We start from the raw sequence: 21,301 nt of genomic DNA on the forward strand, positions 1-21,301 counted from the left end.
TAAACCATATTGTCTATCTACAAATACATGAATTATATATATGAATACATATTTTTAAGTTATTCAAGTATAAATTACCAAAGTTACAATAGACTGCTATAGATTTTCTGTTAATTGCCTAAATTACTGAAGATTCCAGTAACTTTGCTACATTACCGGTAGCTTTGCAACCCAAGTCAGGGCTCACTTCCCTTAGTAAACAGTAGGAATCAAGCTAGGGAGATTGTAGTCCATGACTATGGGTAAAATGTTCTTGCATGCTCCTATGAATTATTTCAGATCAACATGCATTTGGCATTGTTTCAAACCAAATACTGTCAAAACACATTGATACAGCCGCAGTTCAGTCGATTGCATTGACAGACCACAGCTGTAAAGCTATTGTTAGTAAAAACAGTACACTGCGGATGCTCATGATGACCCCCTGACCTTATCACATGACCCTTCTCTCTCTCTCACCTCTGGAATGTGAATGTTGTCATCCACACTACAGGCTATGTGGTACGGGGGGAAGGGTTGAGACCATCCGTTGCTAGTGCAGTTTCGGCTGACTAAACCTGCTGAGGTAGAGGTCAAAGGTTAGGAGTCACCTGTGATGAGAAACAGAAGCACTATGAGGGGCTGGACTACGGGCTGTCAGTCACTGCGACTGACAGGGATTGGAAGCCAGTGGAAAACGGACAGAGAGAGAATTACTGTAAAAGAGTAAAGCATAACATAGTACCTGTATGTCATTGTATATTATATGTATACTTTATACAGTACATCATGGTATCTCCACCCACACACACGTTCCCCCCTGCCCTTTACTGTGACAAATGTCAACTGCACCTGTGTTATTCCCAAAAAGAGAGAAGACAGCAGGGCAGGCCATGTGGAATGTCTCCCCAACCGCAGCATATGGCCAACACACCACAGAGTCCCAGTACGCTAGACAACCTTCAGGAGAGAGTGAGAATAAGAGAGGGAGAGAGACAGAGTCAGAGAGGGAAGGATAGAGCGCGAAAGAGAAACAGATGAGAGAGACAGCAAGAAAGAGACAGCGATAAAGGTGATGTAAAGTCTTACATTTCTGTAAGAAAAAGGTACAGTATGTTACCATGAATTCCAAAGCAACTTTGTTTTAGCAGTACATTACTGTAAATGTACAGTGATCAGTGGTGGCTGCTGAGTGGAGGATGGCATCAACACACATGGAAACCATGTGTTCAATGTATTTGATACAATTCCACTTATTCCGCTCCAGCCATTCCCACGAGCCCATCCTCCCCAATTAAGGTGCCCCCAACATCCTGCGACAGTGACGTAATGTAAAAGTTTATTCGGGAATTTACGGTAACATGCTGTATCTTTGTACTGGCTGCCAGTAAGTTACCATAAAAACAACAGGATTTTTTTCAGTGTACTTAATCGAAACCTAAACACAATACCAAGAATTGAATCTTGCTATAAATTACATACATACAGTTGAAGTCGGAAGTTTACATACACCTTAGCCAAATACATTAAAATTCAGTTTTTCACAATTCCTGACATTTAATCCTAGTAAATATTCCCTGTCTTAGGTCAGTTGGTATGACCACTTTATTTTTAGAATGTGAAATGTCAGAATAATAGTAGAGAGAATTATTTATTTCAGCTTTTATTTCTTTCATCACATTCCCAGTGGGTCAGAATTTTACATACACTCAATCAGTATTTGGTAACATTTCCTTTAAATTGTTTAACTTGGGTCAAACGTTTTGGGTAGCCTTCCACAAGTTTCCCACAATAATTTGGGTGAATTTTGGCCCATTCCTCCTGACATAATTGGTGTAACTGAGTCAGGTTTGTAGGCCTCCTTGCTCGCACACACTTTTTCATCCCAACAAATGTTCTACAAGTTTGAGGTCAGGGCTTTGTGATGGCCACTCCAAAACCTTGACTTTGTTGTCCTTAAGCCATTTTGCCACAACTTTGGAAGTATGCTTGGGGTCCTTGTCTATTTGGAAGACCCATTTGCGACCAAGCTTTAACTTCCTGACTGATGTCTTGAGATGTGGCTTCAATATATCCACATAATTTTCCGGCCTCATGATGCTATCTATTTTGTGAAGTGCACCAGTCCCTCCTGTAGCAAAGCACCCCCACAACATGATGCTGCCACCCCTGTGCTTCACTGTTGGGATGGTGTTCTTCGGCTTGCTAGCCTTCCCCTTTTTCCTCCAAACATAACGATGGTCATTATGGCCAAACAGTTCTATTTTATTTCTTCAGACCAGAGGACATTTCTCCATGTTCAGTTGCAAACCGTAGCCTGGCTTTTTTTGTGGCGGTTTTGGAGCAGTGACTTCTTCCTTGCTGAGCGGCCTTTCAAGTTATGTCGATATAGGACGCATTTTACTGTGGATATAGATACTTTTGTACCCGTTTCCTCCAGCATCTTCACAAGGTCCTTTGCTGTTGTTCTGGGATTGATTTGCACTTTTTGTACCAAAGTACGTTCATCTCTAGGAGACAGAACACATCTCCTTCCTGAGCTGTATGATGGCTGCGTGGTCCCATGGTGTTTGTACAGGTGAACGTGTTACTTTCAGGCATTTGGAAATTGCTCCCAAGGATGAACCAGACTAGTGGAGGTCTACAATTGTTTTTCTGAGGTCTTGGCTGATTACTTTTAGTTTTCCCATGATGTCAAGCAAAGAGGCACTGAGTTTGAAGGTAGGCCTTGAAATACATCCACAGGTACACCTCCAATTGACTCAAATTATGTCAATAGTCTATCAGAAGCTTCTAAAGCCATGACATCATTTTCTGGAATTCTCCAAGCTGTTTAAAGGCACAGTCAGTGTATATAGTGTATATAAACTTCTGACCCACTGGAATTGTGATACAGTGAATTATAAGTGAAATAATATGTCTGTAAACAATTGTTGGAAAAATTACTTGTGTCATGCACAAAGTAGATGTCCTAACCGACTTGCCAAAACTATAGTCTGTTAACAAGAAATGCGTGGAGTGGTAGAAAAACTAGTTTTAATGACTCCAACCTAAGTGTATGTAAACTTCCGACTACAACTGTATCTTACGTCCTCTCTTTTGATAAATCATAATGCATGTACTACTTTTCCACTACGATAGTTTTCCCCTCTGAACCTGTCCTTTCCGCAAATGATTATCTGCAAACCATTTATTCAATGGCGGACTCTCACGTTTAGATGTGAACATATATCATATTATGACAATCTATACTCGAGATCTAATCTATAAGCCGGAAACTGGAGTGAGAAAGCGTAATGGGTGATTCTAGGAGGATATTGTCAGATACCTAGCATACTGTGGTTCTGCAATGCATCGAAGTTGAAAAGTACTGTACTGTTTTCAACTGTACTGTGGTTCTGCTCTGCAATGTACCGAAGACAACGCCGCTCCTCCCTCTCCAGCTGAAAGATGTACTCGCAGTCTGGGTGCAGACTCGACAGAACCTGGCGAGAAAGGGGGCAGGGGGGGGGGCGGGGGTCAGAGACAGGCAGACAAACAGAGAGCAAGAGAGAAACAGTGAAAGAGAGAGAGGGGGGGGGGGGGGGGGGACTACTATTGGAACAAAAATGTAAACCATGGAGAAAAAACAAATAATTCTCACCATAAGTGTATGGAAGAACAAAGTCTCCCTCCAGCAATCCACCTAGCCAGGCTAGGCCTGATTGGCTAAATGGGTGTTACGTGACTATATTCAGGCGAGAGTTCCATCAGGCCCCCTAGCAACATGCCTAGCAACAGAGATATGAACTGCCCTCTACTGAAAGACAAGAGTCAGGATCTGGGGGATGGTAATCTACTTGATGCAACCTGGGTTCACAAAGTTTCTGTCTCCAAGACAGGCTGAGGGAGTAGGGTTTTCTACAGCCGCCCCAACATATAAATAGTACATTTGCAACTCTGTGAAACCAGCGTACCTGTCTTGTTGTCTAGCAAAGGAATTTGTGGAAGGTACAGTACTACGCAGCGCACAGACCACCACGCGCAATCAACTTAGTCGAGATACGTTGAGTTTCCTTGTAGGCCTATTTTCCAGTGAAAATGTATAAATACCGTATACAGGGGTATTTCAGGGGAAGCAACAGGATGGTTTTTCAATGCCATCATTTCTTTGAAGTGTTTCAATACATTTGAATATTTGCAGCTACTTTTTAAGAGGTTAATACCTGCAGTCAACCTGTGCAATACATTAGGAAAAAAAGTGGATTGCGTTATTCAAGTCATATGTCACATTATTTTACATTATGAAACTTACCGTAGTTCCTCAGAACAGTTGAGCATGTCACGTTTGTTTGTAAATAGCACAACGGGAGAAAGCAGGAGCTGGCGAGTCCATAGCCTTCAATATCTATCAGTGAGTCTCTGTTGTGCAGAGCACATGAGGTGATGAAGATACACTTGTATGCAATTCACTACTAAATGTTTACCCTCAGATATCTAATAATGGCTTTCTGCCAGAAGTCAAAGAGCTCTGGATTTAACTGTCTTTGCAATGAGTTATTTTCGTTTTTTGCTCGTCAGCATTTAGCTAACAGCGTCTATGTGATTTCGCTATTAGTTTGTGCAAATTTATTTAGCATTCTGGTAATAAGGGGCCCAATGGGCTTTCTTGCATTTTTAGCGCCCCTTGTGTGCAATGCCGGTAATATTGTAAATCTCGAGCGTACTGTATAGCCTAATCCCTGTTTCTGTTTGAGTCTTTTGTTAAATGTGAAACAATGTCAAATAAAATAGTTATTATAACATGCTTCATAAACAACAGGTGTAGACTAGCAGATTACAATAAAAAATAATAACACGAGGACTAAATAAATACACAATGAGCAATGATACAGTAGCTTGGCTATATACGAGCCGATAGGCAGAGGTGCGATAGACGATAGACAGGATAGATAGACACTAGTAGCAGCGTATTTAATGTATGGAAGTGTGTGTGTGGCGAATGTGTGCCTGTGTATACGTGTTGTGTGAGTGACTGTGTGTGTATGATTTGGAGTGTAAGTATGTGTGGGTAGAGTCCCTTGTGTGTGCATCCGTTTCCTGTAGTCCACGATCAGCTCATTTGTCTTGCCAACGTTGAGGGAGAGGTTGTTGTCCCGGCACCACACTGCCAGGTGTCTGACCTCCTTCCTATAGCATGTCTCGTCATCATTGGTGATCAGGCCTACTACCACTGTCGTGTCATCAGCAAACTTGATGAGGGTGTTGGAGGTGTGCACGGCCACGCAGTCGTGGGTGAACAGGGGGTACAGGAGGGGAATAGGCACACTTGAGAGGCCTCTGTGTTGAGGGTCAGCGTGGCGGATGTGTTTGGACTACCCTCACCAACTGGGGGCAGCCCATCAAGAAGCCAGGATCCAGGTGCAGAGGGAGGCGTTCAGTCCCAGGGTCCTTAGCTTAGTGATGGGCTTGGATGACACTATGGTGTTGAATGCTGAGCTGTATTCACTGAACAGCATTCTCATGTAGGTGTTCCTTTTGTCCAGGTGTGAAAGGTCAGTGTGGAGTGCAATAGAGATTGCGTCATCTGTGGATCAGTTTGTGCCATATGCAAATTGTAGTGGTTCCAGGATTTCTGGGATGATGGTGTTGATGTGAGCCATAACCAGCCTTTCAAAGCATTTCATGGATACAGATGTGAGTGCTATGGGTGGTAGTCATTTAGACAGATTACCTTGGCGTCCTTGGCACAGGGACTATGGTGGTCTGCTTGAAACATGTAGGTATTACAGACTGGGCCTGGGAGAGGTTGAAAATGTCAGTGAAGTCCTTGCCAGCTAGTCAGCGCATGCTCTGAGTATGCGTTCTGGTAATCTGTCTGGCCCTGCGGCCTTATGAATATTAACCTGCTGAAAAAGGTCTTACTCGCATTGGCTACGGAGATTACACAGTCGTCTGGAACAGCTGGTGCTCTCTGACATGGTTCAGTGTTGCTTGCCTCGAAGCGAGCATAGAAGGCATTTAACTTGTCTGGTAGGCTTGCGTCACTGGGTAGCTCTTGGCTGGGTTTCCCTTTGTAATCCATGATAGTTTGCAAGCCCTGCCAAATCCAACGAGAGTCAGAGCCTGTGTAGTAGATTTCGATCTTTGTTCTGTATTGACTCTTTGCCTGTTTGATGATTCATCGGAGGGCATAGCGGGATTTCTTGTAAATGGATTAGTGTCCCACTCCTTGAATGCGGCAGCTCTAGCTTCTAGCTCAGTGCGGATGTTGACTGTAATCCATGGCTTCTGGTTGGGATATGTACATACCATTAATGTGGGGACGACGTCATCAATGCACTTATTAATGAAGACGGTGACTGATGTGGTAAACACTGGCTAGCGAAACAGTCCTGTAGCTTAGCATCTACTTCATCGGACCACTTCCATCTTGAACACTTCACTGGCACTTCCTGTTTGAGTTGTTGCTTCTAATCAGTAACCAGGAGGATAGATTTATGGTCATAGGGCGAGAGTGAAGTAAATGTGATCTCAAGTTATTTTTCCTCTGGTTGCACAGGTGACATGCTGGTAGAAATTAGGTGAAATGGATTTAATTTTTCTTGCATTAAAATCCCAGGACACTAGGAGCGGCGCTTCTGGATGAGCATTTTCTTGTTTGTTTATAGCTCGTTGAGTGTGGTCTTAGTGCTAGCATCAGCTTGTGGTGGTATATAGACAGCTTCCAGTCCTGGTCCAGTCCTGTTGTGTCTGTTTGCTGTTTTTCATTAAAGCCTTCCCGTGCATGCATGGCTGTGTGTCCCCAGTTTCCGCCCTGTGAAAGTCAATGGCTGTAGGGCACTGGCGGAGATGGAAGTCCCGCCGCCCCATGTCGCCACCCCTTCAGTAGCATGGATGGAGTGGGCAGTAAAGAGCTAGGTGCTCACCGTATCTGCGAGGCTGGGCTGGGCTGGGCTGTCCAGCAGGAGTCAGGGCGGTCCATGCCCGTGCTGAAGGAGATGTCCAGGCTGGGGGAGGAGGCCATCCCACGGCATCCCACGGCCAGGTATCCTTGGAATGAACAGGGAAAGAGAGCTGGTCAGATGGTGGCTCTCCCATGGGGGCTGGATGTTCATCCAGGTCTGTAACTGGAGGCAGGCCCAGATCTGGTCTGGCCTGTGGATCCAGGGCTGGATCAGGCAGTGTGGCAGGGACAGGGCTGGACACCAGACCCAGTGCTGGTTGTGGGTCTAGCAGTGATATGTCCTCAGGGTTTGGTGAAGGTGATGAACCTAGGACTGATGCTGGGTAAGCTGATGAGCCAAGGACAGGAACAGGCTTCAGACACAAGCCTGGTGCTGGGTCGGCCAATGAAGATGGTCTGTCGACGGGAGTGGATTGCTGGACCAGGACTGGAACCAGGTCAGCCGGTGTGTTCGGGACAGGGCATCGGACCCAGGGCTGGTGCTGGGTCTGACAATGGGCCCAGGTCCAGGCTGAACCAGTCCTCCAGGACGGTAGTGGACATCGGGACCACTTGTGGTGGCACCGGCTGGGGTGCGGAGTGGAGCTCTGCCTGCTGCTGGGACAGCTCAGCCCTCTGTGGCAGTCGCTGGTCTGGCAGCACCACTGGTATCGGGTTAGCTGGCTGAAGCGTGTTGGACAGCATGATTTTGTGCAGCGCTGGCGACTGCTCGGCTGATTCAAGGACTGGCAACTGCAGCCATGGAGGCCAGGTTGGTTCCGATGCAGGCCTTGGCATTTGAATAGATGCCAGCTGAAGCATTGGTATTGGGGGCAGCACTGGCTCCACCTCTGGAGGCTGCTGGGCTGACTGGCGAGCTGGGAGCTGCATTGTTGGCTGGACATACAGTAGTCCTGGTGGTTGCCTGATGAGCCGAAGGCTGGCGAGGGCACTGGCTGGAGAAACTCCTGGGGCACTGGAGTCCGGGTGGCCTCTAAACTGGCCGGCGGGCCGGTTGCCTCCCAACACGTGTGAATGGCGCCTGGACCAGTGGCCGAAAAGGTGGCTCTCATATGAGATAAAAAGCACAGAAATCTAGTTAACATTAACCAGGTTTCCATCCATCCTTTTTATGCGAGTAAAGTAAGTTGGATAAAAAATGTCACAACGGGCCAGATGGAAACTGCAAATTTGTCTGTAAACTTCCCAAATGTTGGCAAAACAAAATACGCTAGACAAGGTGGGATCCTTTTGTGTCCGTAAAATTCATTATGCGAGAAATAGCGTTGGAAACACCTTTATGCTCAAATATTGATATAATAACCATTATATCGAAGTAAATTTGGAATCACGCGATGATATGTTGCGTGGTCCTCCCAATACGACTTCAGAAAGGATGACGTTTATTAGGCTACAGAATAAATAAGTTATGATGAACTTCACACTGTGGTGAATGTGCACCAGTGAGCTGCTTTCCATAAATATCTAGTCTTACTCTAGTCACATGATGATCGATGCTTGGCTGCTGCTTGACAAATAATAGGAACCTCATCATAAAGGCCCAGGTAGCCTACCCGGACTGTATCTGCCAGCTGTTGGCTAAAGAGTACAAAGACCAGAGAGGACACATTCGCTAAATAATGCCATTTTTTTGTGACAAAATGATCAGTAGAGTTCAAAATGTGATGGAAACCCATTTATTTTTTATGTTGCATTTTTATGTGCACTACACAATCACACACAGCTTTTTATCAGCAACAAGTCAATTTGATTGAAACACATCTCCCCTGGGAAAATGTGTATACTGTTTTTCAACCTGGACTCAGGGGTAGGCCAAACATAGTAAATGTTAATGCGGACCACACAAGTTAGTATGGTAAGTATTCATTTGTTGATGTCCATTCCCAAGGATGATATGTTACGAATTCCAATTTGGTGTTCCTAACGCTAGCTGGGTGGCTAATGGTAACATTAAATAGGTGGCTAACGTTAGCTAGGCTAAGGGTTAGGGGTTAAGGTTAGGGTTAAGGTTAGCTAGCATGCAAAGTAGCGACAAAGTAATAAGTAGTTGCTAATTTGCAAAAATGCTAAAGTTGTCCCTGATGGAATTCGAACACGCAAACCTGACCAATCACCCTACTTTTGTTTTGTCTTAAGAAATCATCTGTCTTATGTAAACATACCAAACGTAACATATCATACCAATTTGAGTGTCCCGGATTTACAGTGCCTTGCGAAAGTATTCGGCCCCCTTGAACTTTGCGACCTTTTGCAACATTTCAGGCTTCAAACATAAAGATATAAAACTGTATTTTTTTGTGAAGAATCAACAACAAGTGGGACACAATCATGAAGTGGAACGACATTTATTGGATATTTCAAACTTTTTTAACAAATAAAAAACTGAAAAATTGGGCGTGCAAAATTATTCAGCCCCTTTACTTTCAGTGCAGCAAACTCTCTCCAGAAGTTCAGTGAGGATCTCTGAATGATCCAATGTTGACCTAAATGACTAATGATGATAAATACAATCCACCTGTGTGTAATCAAGTCTCCGTATAAATGCACCTGCACTGTGATAGTCTCAGAGGTCCGTCAAAAGCGCAGAGAGCATCATGAAGAACAAGGAACACACCAGGCAGGTCCGAGATACTGTCGTGAAGAAGTTTAAATCCGGATTTGGATACAAAAATATTTCCCAAGCTTTAAACATCCCAAGGAGCACTGTGCAAGCGATAATATTGAAATGGAAGGAGTATCCGACCACTGCAAATCTACCAAGACCTGGCCGTCCCTCTAAAACTTTCAGCTCATACAAGGAGAAGACTGATCAGAGAGGCAGCCAAGAGGCCCATGATCACTCTGGATGAACTGCAGAGATCTACAGCTGAGGTGGGAGACTCTGTCCATAGGACAACAATCAGTCGTATATTGCACAAATCTGGCCTTTATGGAAGAGTGGCAAGAAGAAAGCCATTTCTTAAAGATATCCATAAAAAGTGTAGTTTAAAGTTTGCCACAAGCCACCTGGGAGACACACCAAACATGTGGAAGAAGGTGCTCTGGTCAGATGAAACCAAAATTGGACTTTTTGGCAACAATGCAAAACGTTATGTTTGGCGTAAAAGCAACACAGTTGAACACACCATCCCCACTGTCAAACATGGTGGTGGCAGCATCATGGTTTGGGCCTGCTTTTCTTCAGCAGGGACAGGGAAGATGGTTAAAATTGATGGGAAGATGGATGGAGCCAAATACAGGACCATTCTGGAAGAAAACCTGATGGAATCTGCAAAAGACCTGAGACTGGGACGGAGATTTGTCTTCCAACAAGATAATGATCCAAAACATAAAGAAAAATCTACAATGGAATGGTTCAAAAATAAACATATCCAGGTGTTAGAATGGCCAAGTCAAAGTCCAGACCTGAATCCAATCGAGAATCTGTGGAAAGAACTGAAAACTGCTGTTCACAAATGCTCTCCATCCAACCTCACTGAGCTCGAGCTGTTTTGCAAGGAGGAATGGGAAAAAATGTCAGTCTCTCGATGTGCAAAACTGATAGAGACATACCCCAAGCGACTTACAGCTGTAATCGCTGCAAAAGGTGGCGCTACAAAGTATTAACTTAAGGGGGCTGAATAATTTTGCACGCCCAATTTTTCAGTTTTTGATTTGTTAAAAAAGTTTGAAATATCCAATAAATGTCATTCCACTTCATGATTGTGTCCCACTTGTTGTTGATTCTTCACAAAAAAATACAGTTTTATATCTTTATGTTTGAAGCCTGAAATGTGGCAAAAGGTTGCAAAGTTCAAGGGGGCCGAATACTTTCGCAAGGCACTGTACATGTACTATTATTACGTCTAGTCTATGAGACCATGTTGTTTTTTTGGGGGGATTTTAGAATAATCGTATGAAAATCTGTCGCCAATTGGATGGAAACCTAGCTATTGACAGAGTCTATGTGGAAATGTTTTGAAGAGAGAGAAAGGTGAGGGGAAGGGAAGGGAGAGCGGCGATTCAAATCCATTCATTCAGTTTGCTCTAAATGCCCTATTCGTTTCAGTCATTGTCTCGCCACAATTCAATATGTACACAGGCAAAAACGTCAGAGTCCAAGAACTTTGAGCTCGACTGCTCTGAACTACCAAGTGCCTGTACCTTACAATTAGATGCTGATTATGGATGTCTGCTATAGTCTGTCTATCCGTCAATCTATGAGTCTATCTGCTACAGACTGTCCCTATACCTACACTCCTGTGTCAGATAGAAGTAGGATAATTAGATCAGTATTTGACATCAGTGGCCTTTCCCTCAGTCTGGTGTAGTCTAACAATACAGATAAGGACGTCTGGTTCCCAGAAAGGAGATTAGGGGTGAAGGATAAACATAAATTGCATTTGATTAAGGTTTCTGAGGCTTGATTACACCTGCAGGGATGATTATGTGTTAATGACTAGGGTTGCAACATTTTGGGAACTTTCGATTAAATTCCCTAGGTTTTCTAGAAATCCTGGTTCCCTGCTTCTTCCTTCATGAATTTATTGAAAGTTCCTGGAGTCTTGCAACCCTAGTAATGCCACACGCAGTTGTACCTGGATGATCAGAGATGTGGACCAGGAAGATTATTAGAACTATTATCTTCCATGTGGGCAGTACAAGATAAAACATGCTCTTTACAAGACTGAGGAGGTAAAGGGAAGAGTGTGTGTCTGTGTGTGTGTGTGAGCGCACGCGGCACGGAAGACAAGAGGTGCAACACATACAGTGCCTTCACAAAGTATTCAGACCCCTTGACTTCTACATTTTGTTACGTTACAGGCTTATTCTAAAATTGATTACATTTTTGAATAATCTACACACAATACCCCATAACGACGAAGCTAAAAATGTTTCGGTTTTTTTTTTGAAATGTTTGCTAATTTATTTTTTACAGTTAAATAATGAAATATCACATTTCCATAAGTATTAAAGCACCGTTGGCAGCGATTACAGCATCAAGTGTTCTTGGGTATGATGCTACAATCTTGGACGTTTCTTCCATCTCCACAGAGGAACTCTGGAGCTCTGTCAGAGTGACCACCTCCCTGACCAAGAGTCTTCACCCCCGATTGCTCAGTTTGGCCGGGCAGCCAGCTCTAGGAAGAGTCTTGGTGGTTCCAAACTTCTTCCATTTAAGAATGATGGAGGCCACTGTGTTCTTGGCAACCTTCAATGCTGCAGACATCTTTTGCACCCTTCCCCAGATCTGTGTCTCGGAGCTCAACAGACAATTTCTTCAACCTCAAGGCTTGGTTTTTGCTCTGACATGCACTGTCAACTGTGGGACCTTATACTGTTTTCACTTTGTCATTATGGGGTATTGTGTGTAGATTGCTGAGGAACATTTTTTATTTAATACATTTTAGAATAAAGCCGTAACGTAACAAAATGTGGAAAAAGGAAGGGGTCTGAATACTTTCCGAAGGCACTGTACATACAGTATATGCAGTCTCTTCCATTTTCAATTCACTTCCATTTTTATTATGTTAGAGTATGTTTGTGGATTTGTTAGTCTAATATGTTGTGCTTGTGTGGATTGACATACTTATTCTTCACTTTTAATCAAAGAAGGAAAAGAGAACAACAGACCATGCCAGAAAGGAAGTTGTTAGTAGGGCCAAGCAATAATTTTCTCACGTTAATGACTATTCTGAACACAGTCACCCACAGCCACTCTCCTTGTGATGCATAGAATGAAAAGAAAAGAAAGCCCCCAAATGATTCCCATTGGTCCACCAACCCCACTCCGCCTCCCCCTGAGAACCCGGTTTTCCTCATCCACAAATATTGTCAGTCTCTTCCAATCAGAAGACGCAACTTAGTATCATTAGCATTATCATTAACAAGCGCTATGAGGTAAAAGAAAGACAAACCCTTCCGAGGGAAAACAGACAACATCTGGACTTCACACAACGATGTGGGTCCATTTCCTCAAATGGCACCTCTACAGCACTTTAAATCGATATAATAATCACAAAAAGGGCTTAAATCAAGCACAACTGTGGTTCATAGAATGTCCCAAATGGCACCCCATACATAGTGAACTATGGGCCCTGGTCAACAATAGTGCACTATATATGGAATACGGTCCCATTTGGGGTGCGACCATTGTATATGGGTGCATGTTTGATGTGATCAAAATGATGTTCATCCAGATCAATTGTTTTCAATGCTGGTGCACATCCCAACCTTAATGGGAACTGTCATATTGATGTGGAAACGATTTGGGTTAGGTTCAGCCCATGTAGTGAGAGATGTGTGTCTCTTCGGTAATGAGCTAATAAGGCTAGATATAGAGGAGGGCTGAAGAGGCATAATGGTTCTTGATTACTGCAGCATTAGTATGGAGGGGCTTACCTTAGCGCGGGGCATGATCTGAATCTTGCCACCTCTCTGCAAAATTGTGTTTTAAAAACACTCACTGTACTCGGTCTCACATCTGCTGACAACACACAGTGGCAGCGTCCCAATGTTGCCATATTCCCTATATAGTGCACTACCTTTGACCAAAAGCTGTGTACTATAAAGGGAATAGGGTGACATTTGGGACGGGCCGAGGACAATGTCTCGTCACTTTTACCAACACACACGCCTTCTCACCACTACACTCAAACACTGAATTCAATATCGAACGCTAGCCTCTTCACCGTAGATCTAAGAGGATTGGCTACATATAAGCTTTACAATAATTGCTTCTGATGGGTTGCCATTTTGCTTCCATCTATCCATTCCTCTGAGATCTACAGTGTAGGGGCTAAGGGTCCATATGGAACTGAGTAGGAGTCGCACTGTGTGTGCCTGGATCAGTGTTAGGTAGGGTTAATGTCTAGGTAATTACAATGCTCTGAGCGAGAGAAGAGAGGCGAAGCCATAGCAAAAGAGAGGCAGAAATGTGTGTTCACTCTAATATAGCTAGTGGCATAGTCATTTTAACGGAAATAAGCTCAGGGTTTATGTTAATGTCTGTAAGATACGCAGGTCATACAGTCGGCCATGTTGGAATACAATGAGCGAGCTAATGCTAATCACATCACTAGTTTGACCTTTGAACTTGTACAAATCATTGCCTTCATATTTCACAAATGTAGGAAGGAGATGTCGGTTATGCTAAGATCACGTATATGATTAACTGGAATATGCTAAGAGATCTAAGCTAAGTAAACCACACCGCTAGCCTTGTACGAAACATCCTGATTTCACAGGCTTACATTCTGTTTCACTAGCGAAACAGAAGGTAAGCTAAACAGAATGTAAGCTCGTGAGATCAGGAGGGCCACCACATTACTTTAGTTTGGCATTTGAACTTGCATTGTAAAGCGCCTCCTCCTGTTGCGGCCTTCCTTATTGGCTCATTGGCTTCATTACAACAACAAATCGACCGTATGTGTGTGTCAACAACACACGTGTCAAATTCTCCATATGTGTACACACCAGATGTTATTTTCTTCTCGTTCGGCTGCTTAGGGGAGAGAAAACAATTGTTGATTTTTAGTTGATAGTTGATTCTGATAAAGGACTTTATTTCTTTGGATAAGCTGAGGCACAACGACGACTTCATCTCCCTGGACTAGAAAAGTGTAGATAAGTCAAAGGTTGCATCCCAAAGGGTATCCTATTCCCTACATAGTGCACCTCTTTTGACCTGTTGAACAGTAGTGCACGATATAGGGAATGAGGTGCTATTTGGGACGTAACCACAATCATTCAGCAGGGTTTGTGAATTAAATGGAGACAATTAGGGATATTATCTGTCTGGAGATTCAGATCAAAACGCAGTACTTGGTGTTGTTGGTGTTGTTCCGCGAGCATGAATTACGACAGTTCAGACACAGGGCATCTGGGAGCTTGGCTTCACAGCGTTTTAATTCGGCATCGCAAACAATGACAACAGATGCAAACAGACACAGGCACACAGCTCTCTACACACACACACACACACACTCCATCCCTCTCAAAAACACAGGATATGGATTTGTACGAGCATGCACAGACAAACAGAAGCAAACCACTGTGGACATGGTGGAGCCTGAGTGAATGTCGACTGATCTACTATCACCAATAGATGAATTTGTCACCATAGGTTCTAAATGTCAGTCTTGTCACTGAAAATGTCACATTTTGTTGATGATGGGGGACAGAATGGGGAAAAATAATTATTCACAGTCAATTCTCCACTTCTCAAATTAGTCCACCCAATGGAACAGGAACCACAACTTATTAAGGCTTCATATAGCATACATAAACAGTTCACAAGCACTTTAAAGATCCTTCACAAATCCTCTATAAGCTTATGTCATACTCTACAAGGGGTGTTTAAAGGGTGACATAACAGCTCCCTATGTAGGTCGGTACATGGCCAAATATGACCAAACATTCTGAGGTGGAGAGCGAAGGGCTACCATTGGATAAAATAAGTCAGACATCACAAAAGAGCTCAATGCTCAGCTTCCAACTTCGATTTCTGTCGCCGGTAACAACACTTTTTTGTATTTTCTTTTATACTTGATCCAGTTTGCTGGAGCTTTTGTTTGCAGTGCCTCTCTGCCTCAGAATACCGAACAGTTTCCGAGGATGAGGGGTAAAGAGCCTGGTCTTCTTTTGTTCCTAATGCATCGCTAATAGACTAATAAGGGATCTCATTAAGCAATTTACTCCACAATTATTCTCTCCTTTTGGGTGGAAAAGGAAGATGGAGGAACATGAAAGTAGGAGAGAATGCACAGTACATCATGAGAGAGTGGATTTTAGCTTAGAGATCATTAGGCTTGGGCCACACACGCGGACAAATTCACACAGACACACACTTCAAATACAATATGTTCCTTCCTTACTAGGCTGCTTCATATGGTTGTGCAACAGTACAGTACGGTCTACATACAGACTGCTCTTCCAATGAAGTAAAAGTGGGTTTTCAAAAGCTTGTTCAATCTAATATGGGCAGCACTCAACTGAGCGGGAAGTAGCTCAAGAGAAAGATAGACATAGGAAAGGTCAGGGTGGGGAATATATATAGATACAATTGGAGGGGGAGATCAAAAGAGGGTAAGATAGAGAGATTGTTCTTTTTAATTGCACTTTTCAATGCCAAAGAACAAAGAATTAGGAAGAATGTGTGTGTGTGTGTGTGTGTGTGTGTGTGTGTGTGTGTGTGTGTGTGTGTGTGTGTGTGTGTGTGTGTGTGTGTGTGTGTGCGAGTGAGCGAGCGTAAAAGAGTGAGAGAGGAAGCTAGAGAAAACGAGCAAGCAAGCGAGAGAAAGGAAGGAAGAATAACCAATGCATTTTGAGAGCACCAAAGCACAACCAAAGCAGGCTGTGAAATGGCCTTTGAAATAGAGGTAAACCTATTAAGTGCCGACGATCCAGGGTCCATCAGATCAGCTTCACTTTGGTTTCTCTTCTATAGAGCTTTTGTCCAGTTGCTAAGGTAATGAGACAGATACACATACTTACATACTGGTACACACACATTTTAAAACATACACTCTTTCTCTCTAAAAAAAATACACACAACCCCCCCCCCCCCCCCCCCCCCCCACACACACACATAATATGTGGTACATCCCGATTCATTTACGTGAATGCCGTCGCTCTCGTTAGCAATTTATTTTTTAAACATGAATTTAAGTTAGACTCATGTTTATTTTGTGAAAACAGACATAATGGTATGACTTCCAGATATAGGTTGCACCCCCAAATGTCAACCAATTCCCCGTTTAGTGCACTACGTTTGACCAGGGCATACAAGGCTCTGGTCAAATGTAGTGCACTACCGTATATAGGGAACAGGGCACCATTTGGAACGTAACCATAGAGATGGACAAGTGAGAGCTCTCTGTTGACAAAGAGCAGCTGTTGTTTATCAACAGCAGACGGAAATTGCCACTTTCCACTCCCGCGTCTTCTGAGGGAGATAGACGAAATGATGATGGTGTCTTTGAAATCTGTGATTGCATTAGCGAGAGAAAGAGAGAGGGGATGAGAGAAAGTGAGAGAACGAAGGAATGAAAGAGGAGGGGGAGAGAGAATGTGTGTGACAGAGACAGACAAATGGAGAGAAAGAGAATGAGAGAGAGAAAACAGAAACCCAGAGAGACCCATGGCATTATCATCAGCCGTAAAGGAGAGGGATGGGTTTTGTAATGGAAGCCAACTGGCTCGTTAGAATTACCTCTCTTGTGATGCTGCAGTTAGTGGTCAAGGGTCATAGGAATGGAATGAGGATGATGAGCTGACATATCTCCACATCACATCACAAAACTTATTTAGGTAATAAGATTGTCCATTATGATTCTGGACACACATATGTAGCGTTTTTTTAAAATCTAAATCCGGAAAAACTGTCAGACACTCTCGGCAGTGAGTTGTGACATGAATACAAAACAGATCGTAACTCCCAGCCAGTGGTTTAACTGGGCAGATGTCACTTACTTTATTATCTCCAGGGGGTGCTTTATGTATGTTAATTCAGAACCAGACCCTAATGGTTTGTGGACTCAGTCATGACCAGCCCAGCTGACCATTATAGGCCTACTATAACACTGACAAGGCATTGCACAATTGATCAGTAGGCTACACACTGAGTTGACTTGTTATTTGTAGCTCTGGTCCAGGTTGCTGGTACGTGTTTGTCCACATCTGTGTACTAATGACCTGGACCAGAGCTAGGCTATTTGGTGTTGCAGCAAAAGTGACTGTGCAAAGAATAACATTTCATTTTGACAGAGTCAACATCACCCTTGGTTTCGGGAGAAATCAGAGCACTGTATGCCTAACCTGGTCCCAGATCTGTTAGTGCTCTTGCCAACTCCATTGCCAAGCCAAACATGACTTGAGTGACAAGGAGTTGGCATGAGAGCACAAACAGACTGGCACTCAGGCTACAGTATGCCAACATGATCATACATGGCCAGAATATTCCAACAATTCAATACAAAATCTAGCCCGGTGGTCTCAGATCTAATTGGGCTGTCTTGCCAACTCCTAGGCTAAATGGCCATTGTCATCGTCACACAACGGCCATAGAAGGTTGCTAAAAGACAGCACGAACAAGTCTTTAGTGTGGAAAGGGGACACATGGGCTACTTTTAATTTCATAAATGAAACACAGTTCATTTATTAGCCTGGCCACACTTCAAAATGTGGATATGAGGTGACTACCTTTGTACATTGTGGCACAAACAACAATAATTAATCGCATCCTTACTCCGGAAATACCACGTACTCCAATTTGATTAACATTAACCTTGCAGAGGAACTTTATAAGTGCCTTGCAGAGGAGCAGAGTTTATTAGAATACAATCACAGAGGGGCAGCACAACCTCATTGATTAGGGGGCTTTCGTGCCATAGATTTAATTACACCAATGAAAGAAAAGGACCACTGCACACCGTTCGATGTATGCACACATGCACGCCAACACACACGTGCTTGCGCTTAAAAAAATGTATATAGCTATCCCCTTGCAGTCTTCATAGATTGTTTTTTAATGGAGCCTCTTCATTAAAGTTTCAAAAGGGAAATTAAGAGACACGTTTCGAAGTGTAATTCGTCATCATACACGTGTGTTCCCGTTTTTGGTAACGCTCGTCGTTGTTTATACTTTTGTAGCCTAATGCATGACAATACCGTCCTTAGCAACCGTGTAAGTGCTTCTGAATGCTACTCCGAGCAGAACTCGGCTAGGCGAAGTGAACGTATGTGCCTCGCATACTAGTGATGGGTCGTTCGCGAACGAGTCGGCTCTAGGTGAACGTTGGGAGCCGGCTTGCATATCAGAAGAGACGAATCTATAAAAAAAATTAAGACATGAATAACCAAAATATTTAAATGACTAGAATTAACTAATTCAAGGAACCAAAAAAATAAATAAAATAATATAGACCTAAATGCTCAAGCGCACATATTCGTTCTGACTGTCTGCTCAGACTAACAGCCTCACCTGTTGTTCCTGTCAATCAGACACGCAGTGTCAACCAATGAACCAAAGATGCGTGAGGGAGGGCCGAGCCAACTCACTCACAGATACACACTTGACAGCCGAGGAGAGGGAGGAAGGACAGCTGTGAAAACAGCTGGAAAATTAGTCGGAAGCACAGTAGCAATTGGATGCATTTTAATAATGTAGACAAATGTTAGATCACAGTGTAGAATTTGCCAAAACAAAATCTCATATAAAGCCGGTTCTACACACAACCTACACTGACATATGCGGACTGTGCACCCAACTGTGAAGCTAGCTGTAGCCGAGCTTCGATAAACTAGCAGGCCTGCTAGTGATAGTGGTGGAACCTGCACCTCCACACGTGGAGATGTATCCACTCAGTCAAGTAGGCCTACTCCGCGACCCACAGCAATGCAGTCTTCTATGGACCAGTTTATGCCAAAGTCTATGTCTGTATCAAAACATGGCCAAATTGATATTGCATTGGCTGAAATGATTGCCACTGATTTCCAGCCATTTTTGATCATGGAGGACAGAGGTTTTAGAAATTATAGCAATAGTCTAAATCAATGTACACAATTCCAAGAAGGAAAACCCTTTCAAAATCACTTATTCCACAATTGTACGAGAGCCCACAGGCTTCAGTGCGGGAAAGAGTCCGAAAAGCTGCTGCAGTTTGCCTTACCACTGACTGCTGGACATAAAGGGTAACCACATCATTGAAGATTTTTTGATGTCTAGCCGTCTTCTGGACTGGTTTGAGTTCAGCGACAGACACACCTCAGAGAACTTGGCAGAGGAACTGTTGAGAGTCGCCAGAGAATGGCAAGTAGATGGAAAAGTGGTTTGTTGTGTTAGTGACAATGTAGCTAACATAACCAAAGCCATGAACATTTTCAAATCGACCTATCGTCCATGTCTTGCCCACACAATCAACCTGATTGTAAGAGATGCTCTTAAGGTGCTGAAGCCCACTGTGGACAAAGTGAAAGCAGCTGTGGAATACTTCCACAGGAGCACAATAGGTGCTGAAAAACTAAAGTCTACACAACGCCAGATGGGGATGCCTGAGCTGAGGCCTAAACAAGACTGCACTAAAAGGTAGAATTCAACATTTTACATGTTGAAGCGGTTTCTTGAGTCAAAGGATGCCATCATCTCTACCCTGGCCATTGTCAATGCACATGTTGATGCTCTGACCCAAGAGGAATGGGAGGTGGTGGAGGAGGTGTGCAGAGTCCTGGAACCCTTTGAGCAGGTCACTGTGGAGATCAGTGGAGAGAGGTAGAGCAAGCAGTTATTACTACATTATTTAATCCAGTATTATATATGTATATGAGCAGTAGATGAGAATGTAGTATCAGTAGAGAAAACATTAACCTGAAGTAATAAGTTACTGTTCTCTCTTTTCAGCTATGTGACAGCCTCAAAAACGATACTCCTGTGTAAGGGTCTGCAGCGAATCACAGCCAGCCGCCAGAGAGAAGCAAATGTAACCACAGGACATGTGACAGAGTCGACGGACACCCTATCTTCATCAATGGACAGAATGCTCCACAGAATGGAATATAATCACGTGCTATCAGAAACTACTGCACTTGACCACAGATTTAAGAAGTTAGCCTTCAGTGATGCCAGAGTGATTGATGAGGATCTTCACAGAATAACCTCAGGAGCAGGGAGGGACAACCCCAGCAGTCAGCTGGCTCAGGCACCAGGTAGTGCCACAAACATCTGCTGTTTGACGAGAAAGCAACTGGGGATGCAGCACGAAGTAATCCCTCAGCAGATGCCATAATGGAGGTCCGATCCTATTTGAAGGAGCCCCTCCTCCAAAGATCTGCAGATCCTCTGAGCTGGTGGAAGAACAAGGCCTCTGTCTACCCACGGCTTACTAAAGGCATGACAGGGAGACTCTGCATAGTGGCCACATCCATTCCCTTTGAGAGGATCTTCTCAAAAACGGGACAAATAATTACTGAGAGAAGAAAACGCATCAGCCGCTCGAAAGTGAGGCAGCTTGCATTTCTGAATGCAAATCTCTCATAAAAGCTAAATATGGTCAGCATTGCTGTGTGTTGCTGGTTATAACATGGCAATAAAGAAGAGAGAGAAAAGAGGGACCAGTTTAATGTTTTAAGTGGGATGCTGCAGTTTTGCACATTGTTATTAATTTTTCTTTGATATGGTGCAATATTCTATTATTATGTTGTTCAGATTGTATTCGATTTGAATTGTTACATTTATATGCACTTTGTTTATATACATTAAAAAGTTATATTTTAAATGCACATGTGTAATAGCATCCTTTTTTACATTTATTTCAATATGTGGGATGCTGCAGTTTTGCAAATTGTTATTTATTTTTCTTTGATATGGTGCAATATTCTATTATGCTGTTCAGATTGTAT

The 21,301-nt window shown here is 43.4% G+C and overlaps 1 protein-coding gene across 1 annotated transcript in view; it reads right to left on the minus strand.

Moving 5' to 3' along the window:
- Window positions 1-3,747, minus strand: part of LOC110524071 (growth hormone-releasing hormone receptor) — a 35,550-nt gene extending 31,803 nt beyond the window's left edge. The window contains exons 1-4 of the mRNA XM_090236690.1: window positions 3,703-3,747; window positions 3,308-3,464; window positions 832-939; window positions 460-557 (exon numbers count right to left, since the gene is read on the minus strand). Coding sequence (XP_090092816.1) covers window positions 460-557; window positions 832-939; window positions 3,308-3,464; window positions 3,703-3,747 — 408 coding nt within the window. The remainder of the gene's footprint in view (window positions 1-459; window positions 558-831; window positions 940-3,307; window positions 3,465-3,702) is intronic.
- Window positions 3,748-21,301: the final 17,554 nt, after the last annotated feature.

The sequence above is a fragment of the Oncorhynchus mykiss genome, chromosome 5 (genome assembly GCF_057628025.1).
Source record: "Oncorhynchus mykiss isolate SJ-2025 chromosome 5, ASM5762802v1, whole genome shotgun sequence".
In the NCBI taxonomy this organism is placed as follows: Eukaryota; Metazoa; Chordata; class Actinopteri; order Salmoniformes; family Salmonidae; genus Oncorhynchus; species Oncorhynchus mykiss.